The following is a 17,522-nucleotide window of genomic DNA, read 5'->3' as shown; positions in this document are numbered from 1 at the left end:
TGCTCAGTCCCAACCCAGCATTCATGCTGAAATTAACTCAATTTATTTTAGATCTCAGGGATTGGTGTGCCAGATTTTGTCCTTCCTGCTTAATGGAATAGGCACCATAAGATGTAAGATTAGCTTTTCATTGTTAAGATAATCGGACCTTAGGAAGAAGGAAGACTTGTCATTGCTCTCTCAACTGCTTTCTGGGGAGAAAAGGCATCTAACATTGCAATCTTGGGCATGCCTACTCAGAAGTAAGCTCCACTGAGTTCAATGAGAAACTCCCAGGTAAGTGTATAGAATTGCAACCTTAAGCATCTCCATTGAGGTGACTGATGGAGTCTATAGTGGATACCCATAAGGCAGGGGGAAGGGTTCTCACTCAAATCTGAGCACTGTTTTGAGGATATGAAAAGAGTGTTGCCTAGCAATTTTTTCTTAAGTATGCTGAACCATGTGAACAGAAAAAAAAAACCATAAGGAATTTCCTGAGTCTCAGTGGAAGAGATTCTCCTGAAAATAAGAAATTCAAAAAGCATATTTTTGGAAGCAATTACGAGCCCTTTCAACAACATCTGTTCACTGGAAATCTGGAATAGAAGATTAAAATGTGTTGACCTTCTAAAAAGGCATGTCATCATGATCTCTCTTGTTAAGTCACTAGCTGTTAATTCTGGATTTGCTCCAGTCACAATGCAAATATATTAATTCCCCACCCCATTTCCTCATTGAGCTTCTGCAGACTGTTCTACCTTTGCAGATTTAGAGCCTATCTCCCTCTTGGCTATAGTGATCATGAATGCATTAGCTGTTTAAAATTATTCTGAATCATTTTCTGACTCGTTAAGGGTTCTATACAAAATGAACTTGAGGAGATGGAGCCATGAAATCCAGTCTCTCTCTCAGATTTTACCCAATCAGTATTTTCAAGTGTTTGCATTTTGGGGGTAAGGGAACATTGGTTGTTCTAGGTCAGGGGTCGGCAACCTTAAACACTCAAAGAGCCATTTGAACCCGTTTTCCGAAGGGAAAAAAACCTCAGGAGCCACAAAACCCTTTTGACATCTAAAATGAAGATAATATTGCATATATAGTTTTTTTTTTACCTTTATGCTCTTATAGGTCCCATTTTTATAAGGTAGCCCTCTCTTGTAGCTTTTAGTTAGTTTTGTCATACATTCTTGTCCTGTGTTTTCAGATGCCTGGTCCTCTATGGTGTTTCGCCTGATTCCAAGGCCATTCTCTGCCTGGAGAATTATGCCCACTTTAAGCAAGTTAGCTCCCCTTCTTTCCCCCAACAAATGACCCTGGTTCTGCCCTGCAGTCCTGCTGGATCCCACCTCCAGGGTAGCTCGCCTGTTCAACCTGCAGAGGTCTTCTCTCCTGCCAGCAGCCTCCCACCACTACAGCAGACCCTGGGTCCTCAGCAGGTCTTGGGCACAGCAGCCACACTTGAAACTCCAGTGTCTCCAGCAGTCCATTAGTCACAGTCAGTCAGAGTATCCAGGGCAGAGTCCAAAGTCAATAAGCCAAGTCACAGTCCAAGATCAGATTCCAAAGTAAGTCAGTCAAATCAGTTAGAGTATCCAAGTCAAAGTCAATAAGCCAAGTCAGTCTCCTCTCCTCCCTCCAACCTGTACTCCTTCTACAACCCACACCTCCTTCCTCAGGTGCCCATTATATCCCTGAGGGCCCTATTGCCTTCAAGTGGCTGCAGCTGTGCAGCACACTCTGCTGGATGCCCAGGCCTTACCCTTAAAGGGGCCACTGCTGACACCACATCTACCTCCTCACCAGATCTTCCAGGATTCCAATACATATGGCAGTTATGACATCTGCTTATCTTACATGGATACTAAAGAACTCCCCCCACCTTCCAGAGGCACCCTGCTGGAAGGAAAAAAGGACACAGACTCCAGAGGTGGGGAAGAGAAGAAGGGGGGGGGCAGCCACAGGCCAGCTTCTGCCCTGCCTGCCTGCCCTTCCTCACTCAGGCTGCAACCCTCTCCACACTATCCTGGGAGTAAGCCCCATTGGCTTAAAGGTCAAACAGACCTGCATGGGAGGGGGGAAGGGGGGGAACCACAGGCCAGCTTCTGCCCTGCCTGCCTGCCCTCCCTCAGGCTGCAACCCTTTCCACACTACCCTGGGAGTAAGCCCCATTGGCTACAATGGGACTTCTGAGCAGACAAGTTGGTTGGAGCTCTCAGGTTGCAGTCCTCTCCACACTTTCCTGGGAGGAAGCCTCACTGACTACTTGTGAGTAGACCTGCACAGGAGGAGGCTGAGGCTACAGCCCTCCACACCTTCCTGGGAGTAGCCCAGGGACTACATCGGGGCTTACTCTCAAACAGACCTGAACAAGCTCCCACTCACCTGTTCTTGCACTTGGCCTTGAGCAGGCTCCAAAGCTGCCATCCCAGGCACCCTTTCCCAGGAGTAAGCTTCATCTGCTATAATGGGGCTTACAACTGAGTAGACATGCATAGGAGCAGGCTCCAAGGCTGCCATCCCAGGCACCCTTTCCTGGGAGTAAGCTTCATCCGCTGTAATGGGGCTTACTAGTGAGTAGACACACAGGATGTTTCCTCTGCTATGGAGGAAAAGCCTCTCCTTGCACTGAGTGGGGACCTGCAAGGCCTCGCAATGGCTGAGGAGGAGGGCGTCCTGCTGAAGAGTTGGGGAAGGGAAAAACAGGGAGCTTAAGCCTGCAGAGCGGGCAAAATTGAAAAGGGAAACCAATGCGGGGCAGGTGGGGGTGAAGGGTGAGGAGGGCAGTGAGCTCAGGGGGCGGAGGGAAGCAGCCTGCCCTCCCAACACAGGTGCCTCTTGTTACCCCCTTTGCCACTTTCACCGGGAGGAGCCACAGCAGACAGCTGAAAGAGCCACATGCGGCTCTAGAGCCGCAGGTTGCCGACCCCTGTTCTAGGTACTGCACAGCAAATCCTTGCTTGTTCTAAACCTGGATCAAAGGTAGAATTCTCCTTTTGCATGTGAAGTGAAAGGGGGCAGGCCTGAAGAGGGCGACAAGGGGGGAAAATCCCCAGTCTCTTGGCTTCCAGGAGGATCAGGCCGTGACAAAACTAACTATACAGTGCAAAACAAAGGGCTAATGCCATCTTTCAGCAACCCTGAAAGGGGGAGCATGTGCACAAGCAAGTAGGGGAAATCACATGGAACCATGATTCTGTAAAACATCTGAACTAGGCAGCTATCTTTGACTGTGAACATACTAGATAATTCTAACTGTTCAGCCATTTTTTTCCTGAGGTGTTAAGTTTTGAAGGCATTCTAAATCCAATATTATATTCTAGTAGATATACTATATTCACAGTAGTCTAGTAAGCTCATTTGTTTTTGTACTCTGTACTATTCTTTTTACTGTTATTTTATTCTTTTTAATTTTTTGGTAAGATGCATTGGGAGCCTTATTTTCCTCGGGAAATGGGGTATTAATGAAAGCAGTAATTCTATACAAGGAAGCAAAGGATGCCAACTGGAAGTTAGTGAATAGCCTTGGGGTCAGTTCCTAGAGACTTTTCTGGTGTATGTTATTTGGGTGTGTACTCAGATATGGATAAGAGAAGGAAAACTCTGATCCCAAAGCTCCACTGCCTTGTGGCTACATCCAGTTATGGAAAAGGCTTCAGGAGTCAACCTCAAGACAAAATTCGGAGCTGGAGTCCCTGAGGCAGTTCGCAGCTGAACACAGTCACATTCTGGCAACTCCTGTGACGCCGCTGGAACCAGCCGTATTGGCTTCTTCCTTTCCATTGGACCATTTCAGCGATGTGGAGAGGGGGGATTTGCTCTCCTGATATGTGGAGAGGGTAACAGTCTATCCTCTATACCTACTTTACCCAGGCTTCCCGCACTGGAGAAGACACTGTTTCAGAACCACCATTCAGAGCGCGATACCATAGTCTTCCGAAACTGAAGGATGCCAACAACTCAGATATGAATACAAAAACACACAAGTAGTATGTCAACTACACTCTGCTCCTAGGGTTATGATTATTTTCCTTCGTAAGATGAAGTGTACGCAGGGGACCAATAGTCGCACATGTGTGTTTTTAAGGAGGGACAGGGATAATGCATTCAGGTGTGATTCATAAGTTACGTGCCACTGGTCTATTTCATGTTGCTTATTCAGAGCAGAGTACAAGAAGTCTTGTAGAAACTGGCTCTATGATATGTGGTTAAAAGAGTAATGAGTTCCATTTCTTCAGCTTTCTTTCTCTGAGAAGTTGGCTTACTTGTCACTGCAGTATAATTTTTTGTTCATCTGTAAGGATTTTATTCAAAAACTTCCTTTATTTGCAAAAACCAAATAAAAAGAACTCCCGCAAAATCACAAATCCCAGAACTTGGTGTTCTGTTTTTCCTTTTAATTAAACTTTTTGCACTGATGAAGTTGTTTTCTTTGACAAAGTTAACCATAGATAAGTTCCGACATTCTGACTAAAAATTGACCAGAAGTGAAATTCTATGCATGCCACTCAGAAGTAAGGCCCATTGGGCTTTAATGGAACTTACTCCCAGGAAGGTGTGAATAGCCTAAGACCTCATTCTGAGAGCTCATTGGAATTGCCTAAGAGGGCAGTCCCAACCTCTGGTTGGGCTGGCACAAATCCCTTGTGCCAGCCCAATACTGTTGCAAACTTGCTGTAAGGCATGTCTGTGACAACGTGAGGCCGGTGCACAGCCCAGTGCAGTTTAGAACTGGGTTGCGCATCATATATTATTCTTTTAGGGATCAACCACTGTTTATACACATCTGCTTATTACTTGTTTAAATTTAATTCTGAGAGGGTGTGTTTGTTAATTGAGACTTACTTCCTTGCTGTGAATGTTTTAGTTTTCTTCCAAAACCCATTTGCATGCCTTCAGGACTTCTTAATCTTCATGGAATAAATATTTAATTCAGAATTATGATGATGATATGCTATGGAAACCTGCAAGCAAAAGGAATGAGCTATGGAATGTGGTCTCCTCTAGCAGGATAATTTTAGATGAGCATAGACAGATAGTATAGATGAGCATTTAGATAATATACCATATTTTTCGCTCCATAAGACGCACCTGACCATAAGACCCACCTATTTTTTAGAGGAGGAAAACAGGGAAAAAAAATATTCTGAACCAAATAGTGTAATAAAATATTTAATAAACTATAACAAAATAACATTTGAACCATGTAAAGTGAACAGCAGTCAACAGTGGCATTAAGAACCATTATCACTGTCATTAACAAATGGAGAGACTTAAAGGTTTGAGCACTCTAGTTTTCTAGAAACCCCAAGAACTCATCATCGCTAGAGTCAGCATTTATGAAGCTCATTTGCTCACAATCACTGACATCACTTTCTTCACTGTCTTCATATAAGATACCGTCTTCACTTCCAAGGCATTGCTAATGCCACATTTTTTGAATGTGAGCATAAACTGGCATGAAGATCCCCCCCTTCTTAGGGTGAATGGGATCATAAACTGGCATGAAGATCCCTCCCTTTATTAGGGTGAATGGGATCATAAACTGGCATGAAGATCCCTCCCTTTATTAGGGTGAATGGGATCATAAACTGGCATGAAGATCCCCCCTTCATTAAGGTCCCCAACGTGCACTCTTTTTTGCAGTATTCACTCCATAAGACGCACACACTTCCCCCTCACTTTTTTGGGGGGAAAAAGTACGTCTTATGGAGCGAAAAGTATGGTAGATGATTTAGATAATATAGATGAGCATAGCTGTCTTCTCAGTTCCAGCTTTCTCCTTCCCATCTATTGCTTTTGCATCAGGTGCCACAATTCTGTCACAGAAAAGTCACTTCCAAGAAAATGGTGCTATTGCTAAAATGTGCTTTGTGTATTCTTTGTGGTTGTGATTTAGTATATTAAGCTATAATGTCTTTATATTAAGTGATAGTATTTTCCCTTCTAATACTGTCCTTGAAAAATTAACAGCTGTGGACTGCATCCCCCAAAAGTTACTCCTGACAAAGTCCCTTTCAAATTAATGGGCCTTGGTTTAGTCACATGACTAACTTGTCTTGTTGAATTCAGTGTTGCTTAGTCATGAGGAGCTTTATTTGAATTCAACTGTATGACTCTGTGAGGCTTTTGTTGCAAGACTGGTGTCCTAGCCTTCTAACCCACCTTGCTCCTGGTTCATAATTTCAACCATATATAAGCGTCCAGGTTATCTTAAAAAAGAAAAAGAAAAAAAAAGGCCTTACTTGTTTAAGGCTGCTATGAGACAACTAGGTGGTTCAGTGTGCCAGGAAAAGCAACTTGAAACCACCAGTCCTGCTTTTTAACAGCATGCAGTGATTCAGGCAACTGCATGATTCTTGGTGTATGTGCTGTCTGTTCAGGCACTCACCCCTCAGGGCATAGTAAGACACGATGCTGGAGCATTTTTTGAAAGTTTTTAGTCTATCTTATCTTCAAAAGTGAGAGATGCTGCACAGCTCCCAATCCTTTGTCTTTTTTATTACTTGTCATGCACACCCTCCACATGGTTGATAACATAAATAACAAAGTCGGGCATCCCTGGGTTGGATGTGGGTGCCCTGTGCTCACATTGGGAGACTACAAATTATGTATTTACAGTTTGCATTGCATGGATACTGACCCGTTGGGTGATAGTCATCATGGAATGTTTTCTGTCATTTGGGGTCACAACTACTTTTACCATCCATTTCTTTCCCTGTATCCCTTCCTTCCTTCCTCTGGATAATCTTAGTAAATCCAGGGTCACTCCATCTCTTATTTGAATTCCTCTTTTGGTTGCCTCTGGGCCACTGAGCATTTCCCTTCTAGTCTGTTCCTCCACCTAGTTTATATTCAGCTCTTTTTTGTCATTTCCTAGTGACACAGATGCTTTAATACATTTACAGATCACCTGCTAAAATATCCTGTGGTAGGAGTTTTCCTGAGTTGGGTTTGGTTTGTTTTTTTCACCAAAATGCTGTTGTACCTTTTAAGATTTGTTTGGGTTATCAGCACTTCTTACTGCCTGAAGCAAGGCTGTTCTATTAATTTGTGATGCAAAGACATTTGGAGAGGGAAATTCATACTTAAAAATGAAGGATGAAAATAATCCATTTGTAGACTAAAATACTTGTGATCTTCTGCAAGTCAAAGCATTTGATACAAACTTCAGTGGGAGTAGGGCATCTTAAGACTAAGGAGATATGTTACACAGGCCTATTAAAAAACCCTTTTTTAGTTGCCAAGGATGTCTGAGTGAATTTAGGACATTTTTAGTGTGCTGAATCAAAAAATTGCATCGGTTTTGCCCAATTAGCTCTAGTTCGGAGGGTACAGCATAGCCACCTTTATATGCAGTTTCAAGCAGCTTCCTTGGAAGGAAGCAAACACTATGGCTTTCACACGAGGAAGCTGCTTGAATCTGTACATAAGGTGGTTATACTGTACCCCCAAAACTAGAGCTAATGGGGCAAAACCGATGCCATTTTTTGATTTGGCATTCCAAATATATCCAAGAATAGGTCTCACTCTTATGACAACAAAATTTTTGTAGGCTTGTGTTATCAGTTTGGCTTTGGTTCACCATACATTGCACTAGAGAAGAATTTCATTGCATTAGAGAAGAATTTCCCTTACTTCAATAGGGGACTGTTTTCTCTTCAAATATCACAAGGTTATAAAGAGAACTCTTTAAAGGAATTTTATGGGTGCACATGTGCATATGTACCTAATTAGTTCACTAAAACCATCTTCAGAGTAATACTATAATTCTGAAGTACCATGATATATGTAAAAGCATTCCATTGTTGTCATGTATTCTCACTTGTTTTCCTTTCTTTTCCTTTCAGCTGCCCAGCTGGATAATATGGGCTTCAGCATTGTCAAGAAATGCATACATGCTGTTGAAACAAGAGGTAGAAAGACTTACTAGATACTCGTGTTTCTAGGATACAATCTTGTGTCTATTCCAAGATGTAAACCTCTCTTGTTCTTGTTTAGCAGATACCACTTTCCTAAGAATTCTCTCCATCCACAGTCCACTTAGGATTGTAACTTGGCTCCAAGTGTCTGGTGTGAAAGCCAAGTGTATTACTGATAGAAAACAGAAGTCAGAATATTTAACTAAATTTTAAATCTCTCTGTTTTGTCAGTTACTAATTTACATAAAACGTTTGCGACTGATTGTCTCTTGCTAGGCTCTGTAGCCTACTTGAATGAAGCTTTGCTCAGTTCATCTGTTCGTCGATTTGTATGTATACCTTACAATGACTTTTTAAGGAACCAGTTAGCTTTAGTTTAGATCAACGATTTTGAACCTTTTTCATCTCATGGCACACTGACAAGGCATCAAAATTGTCAAAGGCACACCATCAGGTTTTTGACAATTGACAAGGCACACCATGCTGCCAGTGGGGGGATCACATCCCCATTGGCCCTACTAATTAAATGATCTTCCTCCAAATTCTTGTGGCACCTGTGGACCACTCGCAGCACACTAGTGTGCCATTGCACAGTGGTTGAAAATGGCTGGTTTAGATAGTGTAACATTACAAGCCTGCATAGCTGTTAGATAATGTGTCAATAACATACATATTTATTGATTAACAAAAATTGCTCTAACCACATTGGTCTTGGTTTAAACTGTATCCTGAAAAGTAGAATTCTGTCTGATTTTTATTTTCCAGCAAAACTTACAGTTGTTTGAAAAGAACAAGATAAGAGGGTGCTGGTTTCCATATGATTGTGCATATTATTTATACGCAGATCACATAAATATGCAAATATATATTTAACTGGTTATTATTTGAATGTGTATTGTCATTTTAAAAAATCTTCACCTTAAAAATCCAGCTTGTTTAAAAAAAGAAAATAAAAGCAAACATCAAAGCAACTTACAAAAAAACTTAACCATGATATAACAATTATAAAAACATAACAGCAGCCAGTTAAAACATTTCCCAGGTCATAAAAGATGCAAGTCAAGCAAGTCATGGGACAGGAAAGTGTGGAAAACGTGTTGAAGGCATAGGATAGAAAAAAAAATTACTTTCCCTCTACTGTTCCTTTTCATGGAGAGTAATTCCCATCTGAGTTATCACAGGTAAACTTACACAGGGTTAATATGAAATGTTGAGTCTGTTGTGTGTTTACTTCTTTTTAAACTTGAAATGTGATGTGGTGTAGTGACTGAGGGCCCAGTCCTATCCAACTTTCCAGTATCTGTGCAGCTGCAATGCAGCCCTCTGTGACTGCCTCCCTACTAAAGGATGCTGGGCATGTCCCATTGGCACAGCTACACCAGCACTGGAAAATTGGATAGGATTGGGCCCTGTATATTTAAAACCGATCTCTTAGCCTTAAATCTTACCTCCACCGTGAGCTCACTTAGGGCCCAAATCGCATCCAACTTTCCTGTGCTGATGCAGCCATGCCAATGATGGGGGAATGTGCTGTATCCTGTGAAGGAGGGGCAGTCACAGATGTCTCCTCAAGGTAAGGGAATGTTTGTTCCCTTACTTCAGGGCTGCATTGCAACTGCATCAGTGTTGGAAAGTTGGATAGGATTGGTCCCTAAGTGTCCTTAGGCTAGCCACTCCCCCTTAGCATTGGCTCCCTAGCTGCAATGTAGGTATATCTGATAGGATAGTTAGGGCAGCATGTTACATTTTTATAGGGCAACATCAAGAGAAGGCATGTGAATTGTTTTGCACGCTCAGAAAGCACTATCAAATGCTTTTGTTCTTAACACATTCACTCTTCCTTGGTTCAACTGACCTGCTTTTATATTTTATTTGCTGCTAAAAAGCATGTTATACAGTATTACATCCTTGATTCTCTATAAATCCTTTCTTGTTAATGGAGTCTGTTTTGCTTGCCATTCATATTCTTCTGTTGGTGCTGATATGAGGACAGTATTTATTGTGCTTGCATTTGTACTCTGATCAGTAATTTGTATACATACCTAAATACTCAGATATCAAAACAGAAAAGCCATTAATGCTTTCTGTTAACAAGCAGCCTTGAAAGCATTATGGAACTGCGGGAGATCCAAATTAAGTAATTTTTCTTTCTTTCTTCCCCTAGGAATTGGTGAGCAAGGACTCTATAGAATAGTGGGTGTCAACTCCAGAGTTCAGAAACTATTGAGTATCTTAATGGGTAAGTATATTTTAAAGAAAACAGTTTGCTCGATTTGTTTGAGGGAGTCAATTTAGGTAATACTATAGATGTAATTGACAAGGGACCTGAACCTGTCATTGGGAATTTTATTCTGTTTAAATCCACTTTTGGCATGTTTTACTATATTTGTAGGCTGCAATTTTCAGAGACTCAGAACAGATTTTAACATTCATTTGATAATCCTGTAAAGTGGTTTAGACTCACAGCACAGTCCTAAATGTGTTTACTCAGAAGTAAGTTGCACTGTGTTCAACAGGGCTTACTCCCAGGTAAGTGTGCATAGGATTGCAACCAAAGATAGTAACTTGTTCCTGATGCCCAGTGAACATTAACCAGTTTCTCATACCCAGTCTCAATGCTATACTGCAAATTTCACTATTTAAAATTAATATTGGTAATGTCAACCTAAAAAGAATTCCATTTTCTCAATATAGCAGCCCAGTGACTACCTATTGTATGACAACAGGAAGTGATTTTAATGACAAATAAGCTGTGAGCTCTTTGCTAACTATTCTTGTAATAAGTGACAAAGATGTTAAACTTTCAGGACACAGATGTGATACAGACCTTCATCAGAAACCTTACATGGTGTTTTGAATGGATAGTTAAGCAAATAGTTGGATGGAGTAGGAGAGTGTTAACTGGCAGTGGTGTTTTATGTAATGTTGACTATGGCAGTCCAGAAAAGATAGCTTTACATAAAAAGATGTGAAGAGGGAAATGATTTGATTGGAATGAGGTGTTCAAAGCATGGGAAATTGTGAAGCAGAAGGGCTGAAAGCATGGAGTTAATGATGCCAGATAACTGAAACATTTCTGTAGACAGAAATAAAGAAGATGTAATACAGAATATAGAAATGGTGATATAGGCAGTGGCGAACCTTTAAAAGGTGGAGAATATAAACTTGGAGTAGATACACAAAACAGAAAGGAACTAAGACAGATCTTTATGGAGTATAGCAGTGATTACTTTAGCAAAGGTATTCTGTTTCTGCTGAAGAGAGGGAAATGATATTTGAGAAATCTATAAAGCAGGAGGTTACAGCTTTGCTCTTGCTGCCAGGAATGGCTCCGAAGGCAATGGGGACAGGCTGCTTACACAGTGTGTTGAGGCGCCTGCAAAACTTAGTGCTGTGCTCCCCCTCTGAGAACGCTACTGGAGTTCAGTGGTGGTGTTTAGTGGATAAGATTAAGAATGAGGAATTTTGCCAATAAATGCTGACCTTGGTGATGTTAAAGGCACAGATGGAACAGGATTGTCTAGTGCAGGGGTCGGCAACCTTAAACACTCAAAGAGCCATTTGGACCCGTTTTCCGGAAGGAAAAAAACCTCAGGAGCCACAAAACCCTTTTGACATCTAAAATGAAGATAACACTGCAGATATAGTTTTTTTTTTACCTTCATGCTCTTATAGGTTCCATTTTTATAAGGTAGCCCCCTCTTGTAGCTTTTAGTTAGTTTTGTCTTACATTCTTGTCCTGTGTTTTCAGACGCCTGGTCCTCTATGGTGTTTTGCCTGATTCCAAGGCCATTCTCTGCCTGGAGAATTATGCCCACTTTAGGCAAATTAGCTCCCCTTCTTTCCCCCAACAAATGACCCTGGTTCTGCCCTGCACTCCTGCTGGACCCCACCTCGAGGGTAGCTTGCCTGTTCAACCTGCAGAGGTCCTCTCTCCTGCCAGCAGCCTCCCACCACTACAGCAGACCCTTGGTCCTCAGCAGGTCTTGGGCACAGCAGCCACACACCAAACTCCAGTGTCTCCAGCAGTCCCTTAGTCACAAAGTCAGTCAGGGTATCCAGGGCAGAGTCCAAAGTCAATAAGCTAAGTCACAGTCCAAGATCAGATTCCAAAGTAAGTCAGTCAATAAGGCAAGTCTGTCTCCTCTCCAACCTGCACTCCTTCTCCAACCCACACCCCCTTCCTGCCTCAGGTGCTCCTTATATCCCTGAGGGCCCTATTGCCTTCAAGTGGCTGCAGCTGTGCAGCACACTCTGCTGGATGCTCAGGCCTTACCCTTAAAGGGGCCACTGCTGACACCACATCTACCTCCTCACCAGATCTTCCAGGATTCCAATACTTATGTCAGTTATGACATCTGCTTATCTTACATGGATACTAAAGAACTCCCCTACCTTCCAGAGGCACCCTGCTAGAAGGAAAAAAGGACATAGACTCCAGAGGTGGGGAAGAGAAGAAGCCAGAGCTGGGGGGGGAGCCACAGGCCAGCTTCTGCCCTGCCTGCCTGCCCTCCCTCACTCAGGCTGCAACCCTCTCCACACTATCCTGGGAGTAAGCCCCATTGACTACAATGGGACTTCTGAGCAGACAAGTTGGTTGGAGCTCTCAGGTTGCAGTCCTCTCCACACTTTCCTGGGAGGAAGCCTCACTGACTACTTGTGAGTAGACCTGCATAGGACGGGGCTGAGGCTGCAACCCTCCACACCTTCCTGGGAGGAAGCCCCACTGACTACAGCAGGGCTTACTAGTGAGTAGACCTGCACAGGAGGGAGCTGAGGCTACAGCCCTCCACACCTTCCTGGGAGTAGCCCAGGGACTACATCGGAGCTTGCTCTCAAACAGACCTGCGCAGGGTCCTACTCACCCGTCCTTGTACTTGGCCTTGAGCAGGCTCCAAGGCTGCCATCCTAGGCATCCTTTCCTGGGAGTAAGGTTCATCTGCTGTAATGGGGCTTACTACTGAATAGACACACAGGATGTCTCCTCAGCTGTGGAGGAAAAGCCTCTCCTTGCACTGAGTGGGGACCTGCTCAGGGAAAGGCAGGCTGCAAGGGCTCAAAATGGCTGAGGAGGAGGGCATCCTGCTGGAGAGTTGGGGAAGGGAAAAACAGGGAGCTTAAGCCTGCAGAGCGGGCAAAATTGAAAAGGGAAACCAATGTGGAGCAGGTGGGAGTGAATTGAGAGGAGGGCAGTGAGCTCAAGGGGCGGAGGGAAGCAGCCTGCCCTCCCAACACAGGTGCCGCCTGTTACCCCCTTTGCCACTTTCATCGGGAGCAGCCACAGCAGACAGCTGAAAGAGCCACATGCAGCTCTAGAGCTGCAGGTTGCCGACCCCTGGTCTAGTGCCAGGTTGCTGGCGGTCTTGTGGCAGAGTCCCACACTGGGCTTCTGTGATATCCCTTGCCCACCATCTAGTGGAGCACTGGACACTGTTACATAAGATTTCAATAGTGATCATAGTCCCGGTACCTCTTGGGACAACAACTACAAGTTGCTGCTCCCCCCCCCCCACTGGCTGAGCTGCCGCCCCCCCCTACCTTTGTTCCAGGTGCCCAGGGAGGCCATGTAAAGGCCTTGGAAGGCTGAAAAACATCACTTATGGTTTCATGGAAGAAACAGGAAGTAATATTTTTATGCCCTTGGAAGGCATTCTGAGGGCTGGAAAGGTGGGTGGCACCAATGGTGAAAGAGGCATGTGGGATTGGATAGAAAGACTTGTAGGTCTACTGTTGTCATATCAGGTTTCCTTTGCAATATTTGGGGTCTCCTAAAAAGACTTTGGGCACTGGAAAGTGGCAGTAATTTAGAGCAAACTTAAGATCACCACAGTCCTGTTAACTTGGAACTTTTCACCAAATTCCACTAGATAGGACCAATCTTGTGGTTACCTAATCACATCATTAACCCTCTTCTGTGCTTCTTTTCCCTCACCCCTGTAATAGTGCATTAACTGTACCCCTGTAATAGTGTACCCCTGTAAAAGAAGCATTAACTGTGCTTCTTTTCCCTCACCCCTGTAATAGTGCATGCATGAGGCTAGTGATAACATTGTGTTGCCAGTCAGAGTTAGCCATATGTTCTACAACAATCAGGGCAAAAAAACCACATCACAGTGAATGAAATGCTTTCTGCATTATACAGGTTGAGCCTACATATCCACAGATTTTCTATCTGCAGATCTGGCTTAGTGCGGGTCCCCCAGACCCCATTGAGCCAGACTTGGCCCAACCTGAACCCTTTGAACCAGATTTGGCTCAGCCAGAACCCTCCCAAGGTGACCGGATGTGAAAGGTTTCCCAATGTGAAAGGTTTGTAGTTGAACTCTGCTCCTTGGTAGTGCATATGCACTTGGGAGTACATAAGAGTGGATCACAGCTCAATAGCAGAGTGTGTGCTTTACCTGCAGAATTTCCAGATTCTATTCTTGAAACATCTCCTGTTAAAATCTGCTAGCAATATTAGAAAGACTTTGGAGATTTGCTGACATTTAGAGTGGATAACATTGGGCTGTATATGGCATCTTCATGTACTCGTTTCATGTCTAGTACTGTAGCTCTACTAACCATATTGTCTAGCCAAAAAGTGGATGCTCTGATTCTCTAAACACACTAATAAAGTGAATAAGAATGTTGTATTTCCAACTTATGTTAAATAAAGTTGTTCAAGCAAACAACTTGAATATTCTTATGCCTGTGCTTGTTTGCATGTGAAGTTGCATAAGCAACATCTCCCAGTGCTTACCCTTTGCCCACCTTCCTCTTAGAATTTTGCATTATTTCATGTCATTCATGCTAATGAGTTTGACCTCCAGATTTTTCCACTACCCACTTCAAAACCTATGAGCTAATGAGGCAGATTTTACTCACAACTTCATACTTATATTTAGAAACAAATGTGGTTAGCCTTGCAGGTTAACATTTAGTTTAAATGGCAGATGGATCAGGTTGCGGGAAAATACGGCTGGTCTTGAAAGGTAGAGTGATGCTTCTGAATTCAACAGGAAGCACTGAATGGTTGGTGTGGCTTGAACTTGAAGCTCTCTGTGGATGGAGTGTTGCATGAGCAGTAGCGATGAGAGGGCTTGCCGCAGATATCCTGTGTGATTTTTACAAGTCTGAGCCTTGCAGTGCCCGCTGCAAAAAGCAGAATAATTGCTCCCTCTTGAATTCTTGTGCACTGTTGGGTTTGTACATTTTTATGGGATGTCAGTAAGAAGCACAAGAATTGTGTTTTGTTTTTTTGTTTTTTGCATCACAAGCAGCACTTGCTAAAATAATTATGATTTTCACGCACTGTGTTTTAGGAGAAGGAAAGAAGAAATTCAGCAATCCTCTTGCTAAGGTCTTCCATCAACCTCACAATGATCGGATATTGTTCAGTGTTCAAAGAAATTTGTAATCTTGTTCATTTTAACAACTCTTCCTTCAATTCTGTTGCAGTGAAATTAGTTATATCAACATACAGCAAAACATAACTCAATCATGGAAAATAAATCACACACAGATTTACTGGTTCAAACCTTTCTGCTTTTAGTCACACAGTGACTATTACAGTAGAGCAGTGTTTCTCAAACTGTAGGCTGGGACCCACTAGGCGAGTCATGATCTGATTTCAGGTGGATCCCTATTCATTTCAATATGTATTTTATTTTTAAAATGTTAGGCTAGTGCTACTATGGTATGTGACTCCATTTGGAGAACTGTTACAGATCTGTACTTTTAACAGGCCACTGTGTCTATACTTTTAACAATGATAGTCAGTGGGGCTTACTCCTGGGTAAGTGTTGATAGGATTGCAGCTTTTGGGATGTTTGGGGAATTTTTTAAAAACAGATCAGCAACTGCTTGGGAAGGTTTGGAGGATTCTTTATTAAAAAAAAAAATTAAACTTATTGTAAATTTTTTATTTACTCACTAAATTAATTGATTTGATGTCATATGAGGGTGTTAAAAATTTTCCTGCTTGATGATGTCATTTCTGGCCATTGCATCACTTCCAGGTTAATGACATAAGTTCCTTGTTATTCTAAAAAGTGAGTCCCAGTGCTAAAATGTTTGAGAACCACTGTAGTAGAGAATCCACACAGCATGTATTAATATAGTGCATGTGGTTTGATGCGCATACTTCAACTTTTAATTTGTAAACCGTTGCTTAGGCTTAAGGATATCTCATATGGAAACTTCATTGAAGGAAACTGCTGTTTTGCACTGAAAAAGAGACATATAGGAGCGATTTTATTCTATTATTCACTGTCTTCATCCAAGTTAGGCTAGTTTTCAAAATCCATAAACTTCTAGTGAACTAAGGGACGACAACATCAGATTGTAACTTTTGATGCGCATGCCTTTGAGTGCATTCATGTGCACAGATTTCTTACATGTGTGGAAGACTGGAGAAGCAAGGCTGAAGGAGTCAGGAGGCAGAGTGGAGCACAATAGGTGAACATTTATATAGAGGAGAGCAAAAATGAAAATACAGGTTGAGTCTCATTATTTGGCAAAATGGATGACCAAAAATGCACTAAATCAAATTAATTTAAAAAAAATCCCTTTACTTTGGTGATTTAAGAACAGCCTTGCTGACCTTTGTGATGTTAAGACACAGTCATTAGGCAGACAGTCCATCAGTCAGTCTCACTTCAAGCCAGCTCCCTTCACCCAGAGCAAAGTGATCTTTCTTTCACATGGTCAAGGGAGGGGTGGCTTTGCCTTGGAGAGAAAATCAGCTGGCTGCCCTCTCTCGAATTAACAAGGCTATTGTTAAACTGTTTTCCTTTAATTTAAAGTGCCCTTCTCATCAAGCTGAGATAGAATAATCAGGCAGGCGCTCGGGAGCCGGGGCTGGGCGGCCACTGGGCACGTGGCGGGCGGGCAGCCGGAGCCGGCCACGCTCCCCTGGGAGGAAGCCCCCGGACTGATGGCAAATGCTGGGGATACTACCCTCGGGCTGTAGTCCTACGCGCGCTTTCCTGGGAGTCAGTCCCACTACCTCTGATGGAGCTTTCTTCTGAGTAGACGGGCACAGGGTTGCGCTCTGAAGCTCCAGTCCTACCCACACATACCTGGCGTAAGCCCCCTTGACTATCATGGGACTTGCTTCTGAGTAGACAGGCCTAGGATTGGCCTCTTGGACTGCCATCCTACCCACACTTTCCTGGGAGTAAGCCCCATTATCTATCATGGGACTTACATCTGAGTAGACAGGCATAGAAGTGGGCTCAGAGCTCCAATCCTATCCACACTTATGTGGATAATTAGGTTATACCTGCAATCCCTTGCATGACTCTCTCTACAATAGTAAGAAAAGCAGTTTTAAAAACTGATTGTAAAGGGATGCGTTTTTCCCCTTCTCCAGGGATCAGCACATTCCTTCTCATTTGCAGTGGACATTCCTGTTGAGTCAAATCTGTGTAACAAGGTTGCACCTGTAAAAGGAAATGGGGTACAGTGACGGAGACAAGCAGAAATGGGGACAGCTCTGCAAATCTACAGGATTCTGCATGTTTTCGAAGCTGAAGAGTTATTGTGTGATCTTGGTTATTAAAACAATGCATCTTTTAATAGTGTAGTGAAAAGCCAGGAGTACAATAAACTCCACTAAAAGGAGGATTAGAAGTTGTA

At 43.0% G+C, this 17,522-nt stretch overlaps 1 protein-coding gene across 5 annotated transcripts in view; it reads left to right on the top strand.

Moving 5' to 3' along the window:
* ARHGAP26 (Rho GTPase activating protein 26) overlaps positions 1 to 17,522 on the top strand; it is a 311,057-nt gene that overhangs the window by 162,927 nt on the left and 130,608 nt on the right. For all 5 annotated transcript variants that reach the window (XR_010793663.1, XR_010793662.1, XM_066613312.1 and 2 more), the window contains exons 13-14: positions 7,830 to 7,895; positions 10,066 to 10,140. Coding sequence is in view for 3 of the 5 variants with exons in the window: in XM_066613312.1 (XP_066469409.1) it covers positions 7,830 to 7,895; positions 10,066 to 10,140 (141 nt within the window). In the remaining 2 variants the exon portion in view is untranslated. The remainder of the gene's footprint in view (positions 1 to 7,829; positions 7,896 to 10,065; positions 10,141 to 17,522) is intronic.

This window comes from Tiliqua scincoides, chromosome 2 (assembly GCF_035046505.1).
Source record: "Tiliqua scincoides isolate rTilSci1 chromosome 2, rTilSci1.hap2, whole genome shotgun sequence".
Classification (NCBI taxonomy): Eukaryota; Metazoa; Chordata; class Lepidosauria; order Squamata; family Scincidae; genus Tiliqua; species Tiliqua scincoides.
Note: the sequence above shows the minus strand (reverse complement) of the source record. Positions and strands in the feature narration are given on the sequence as shown.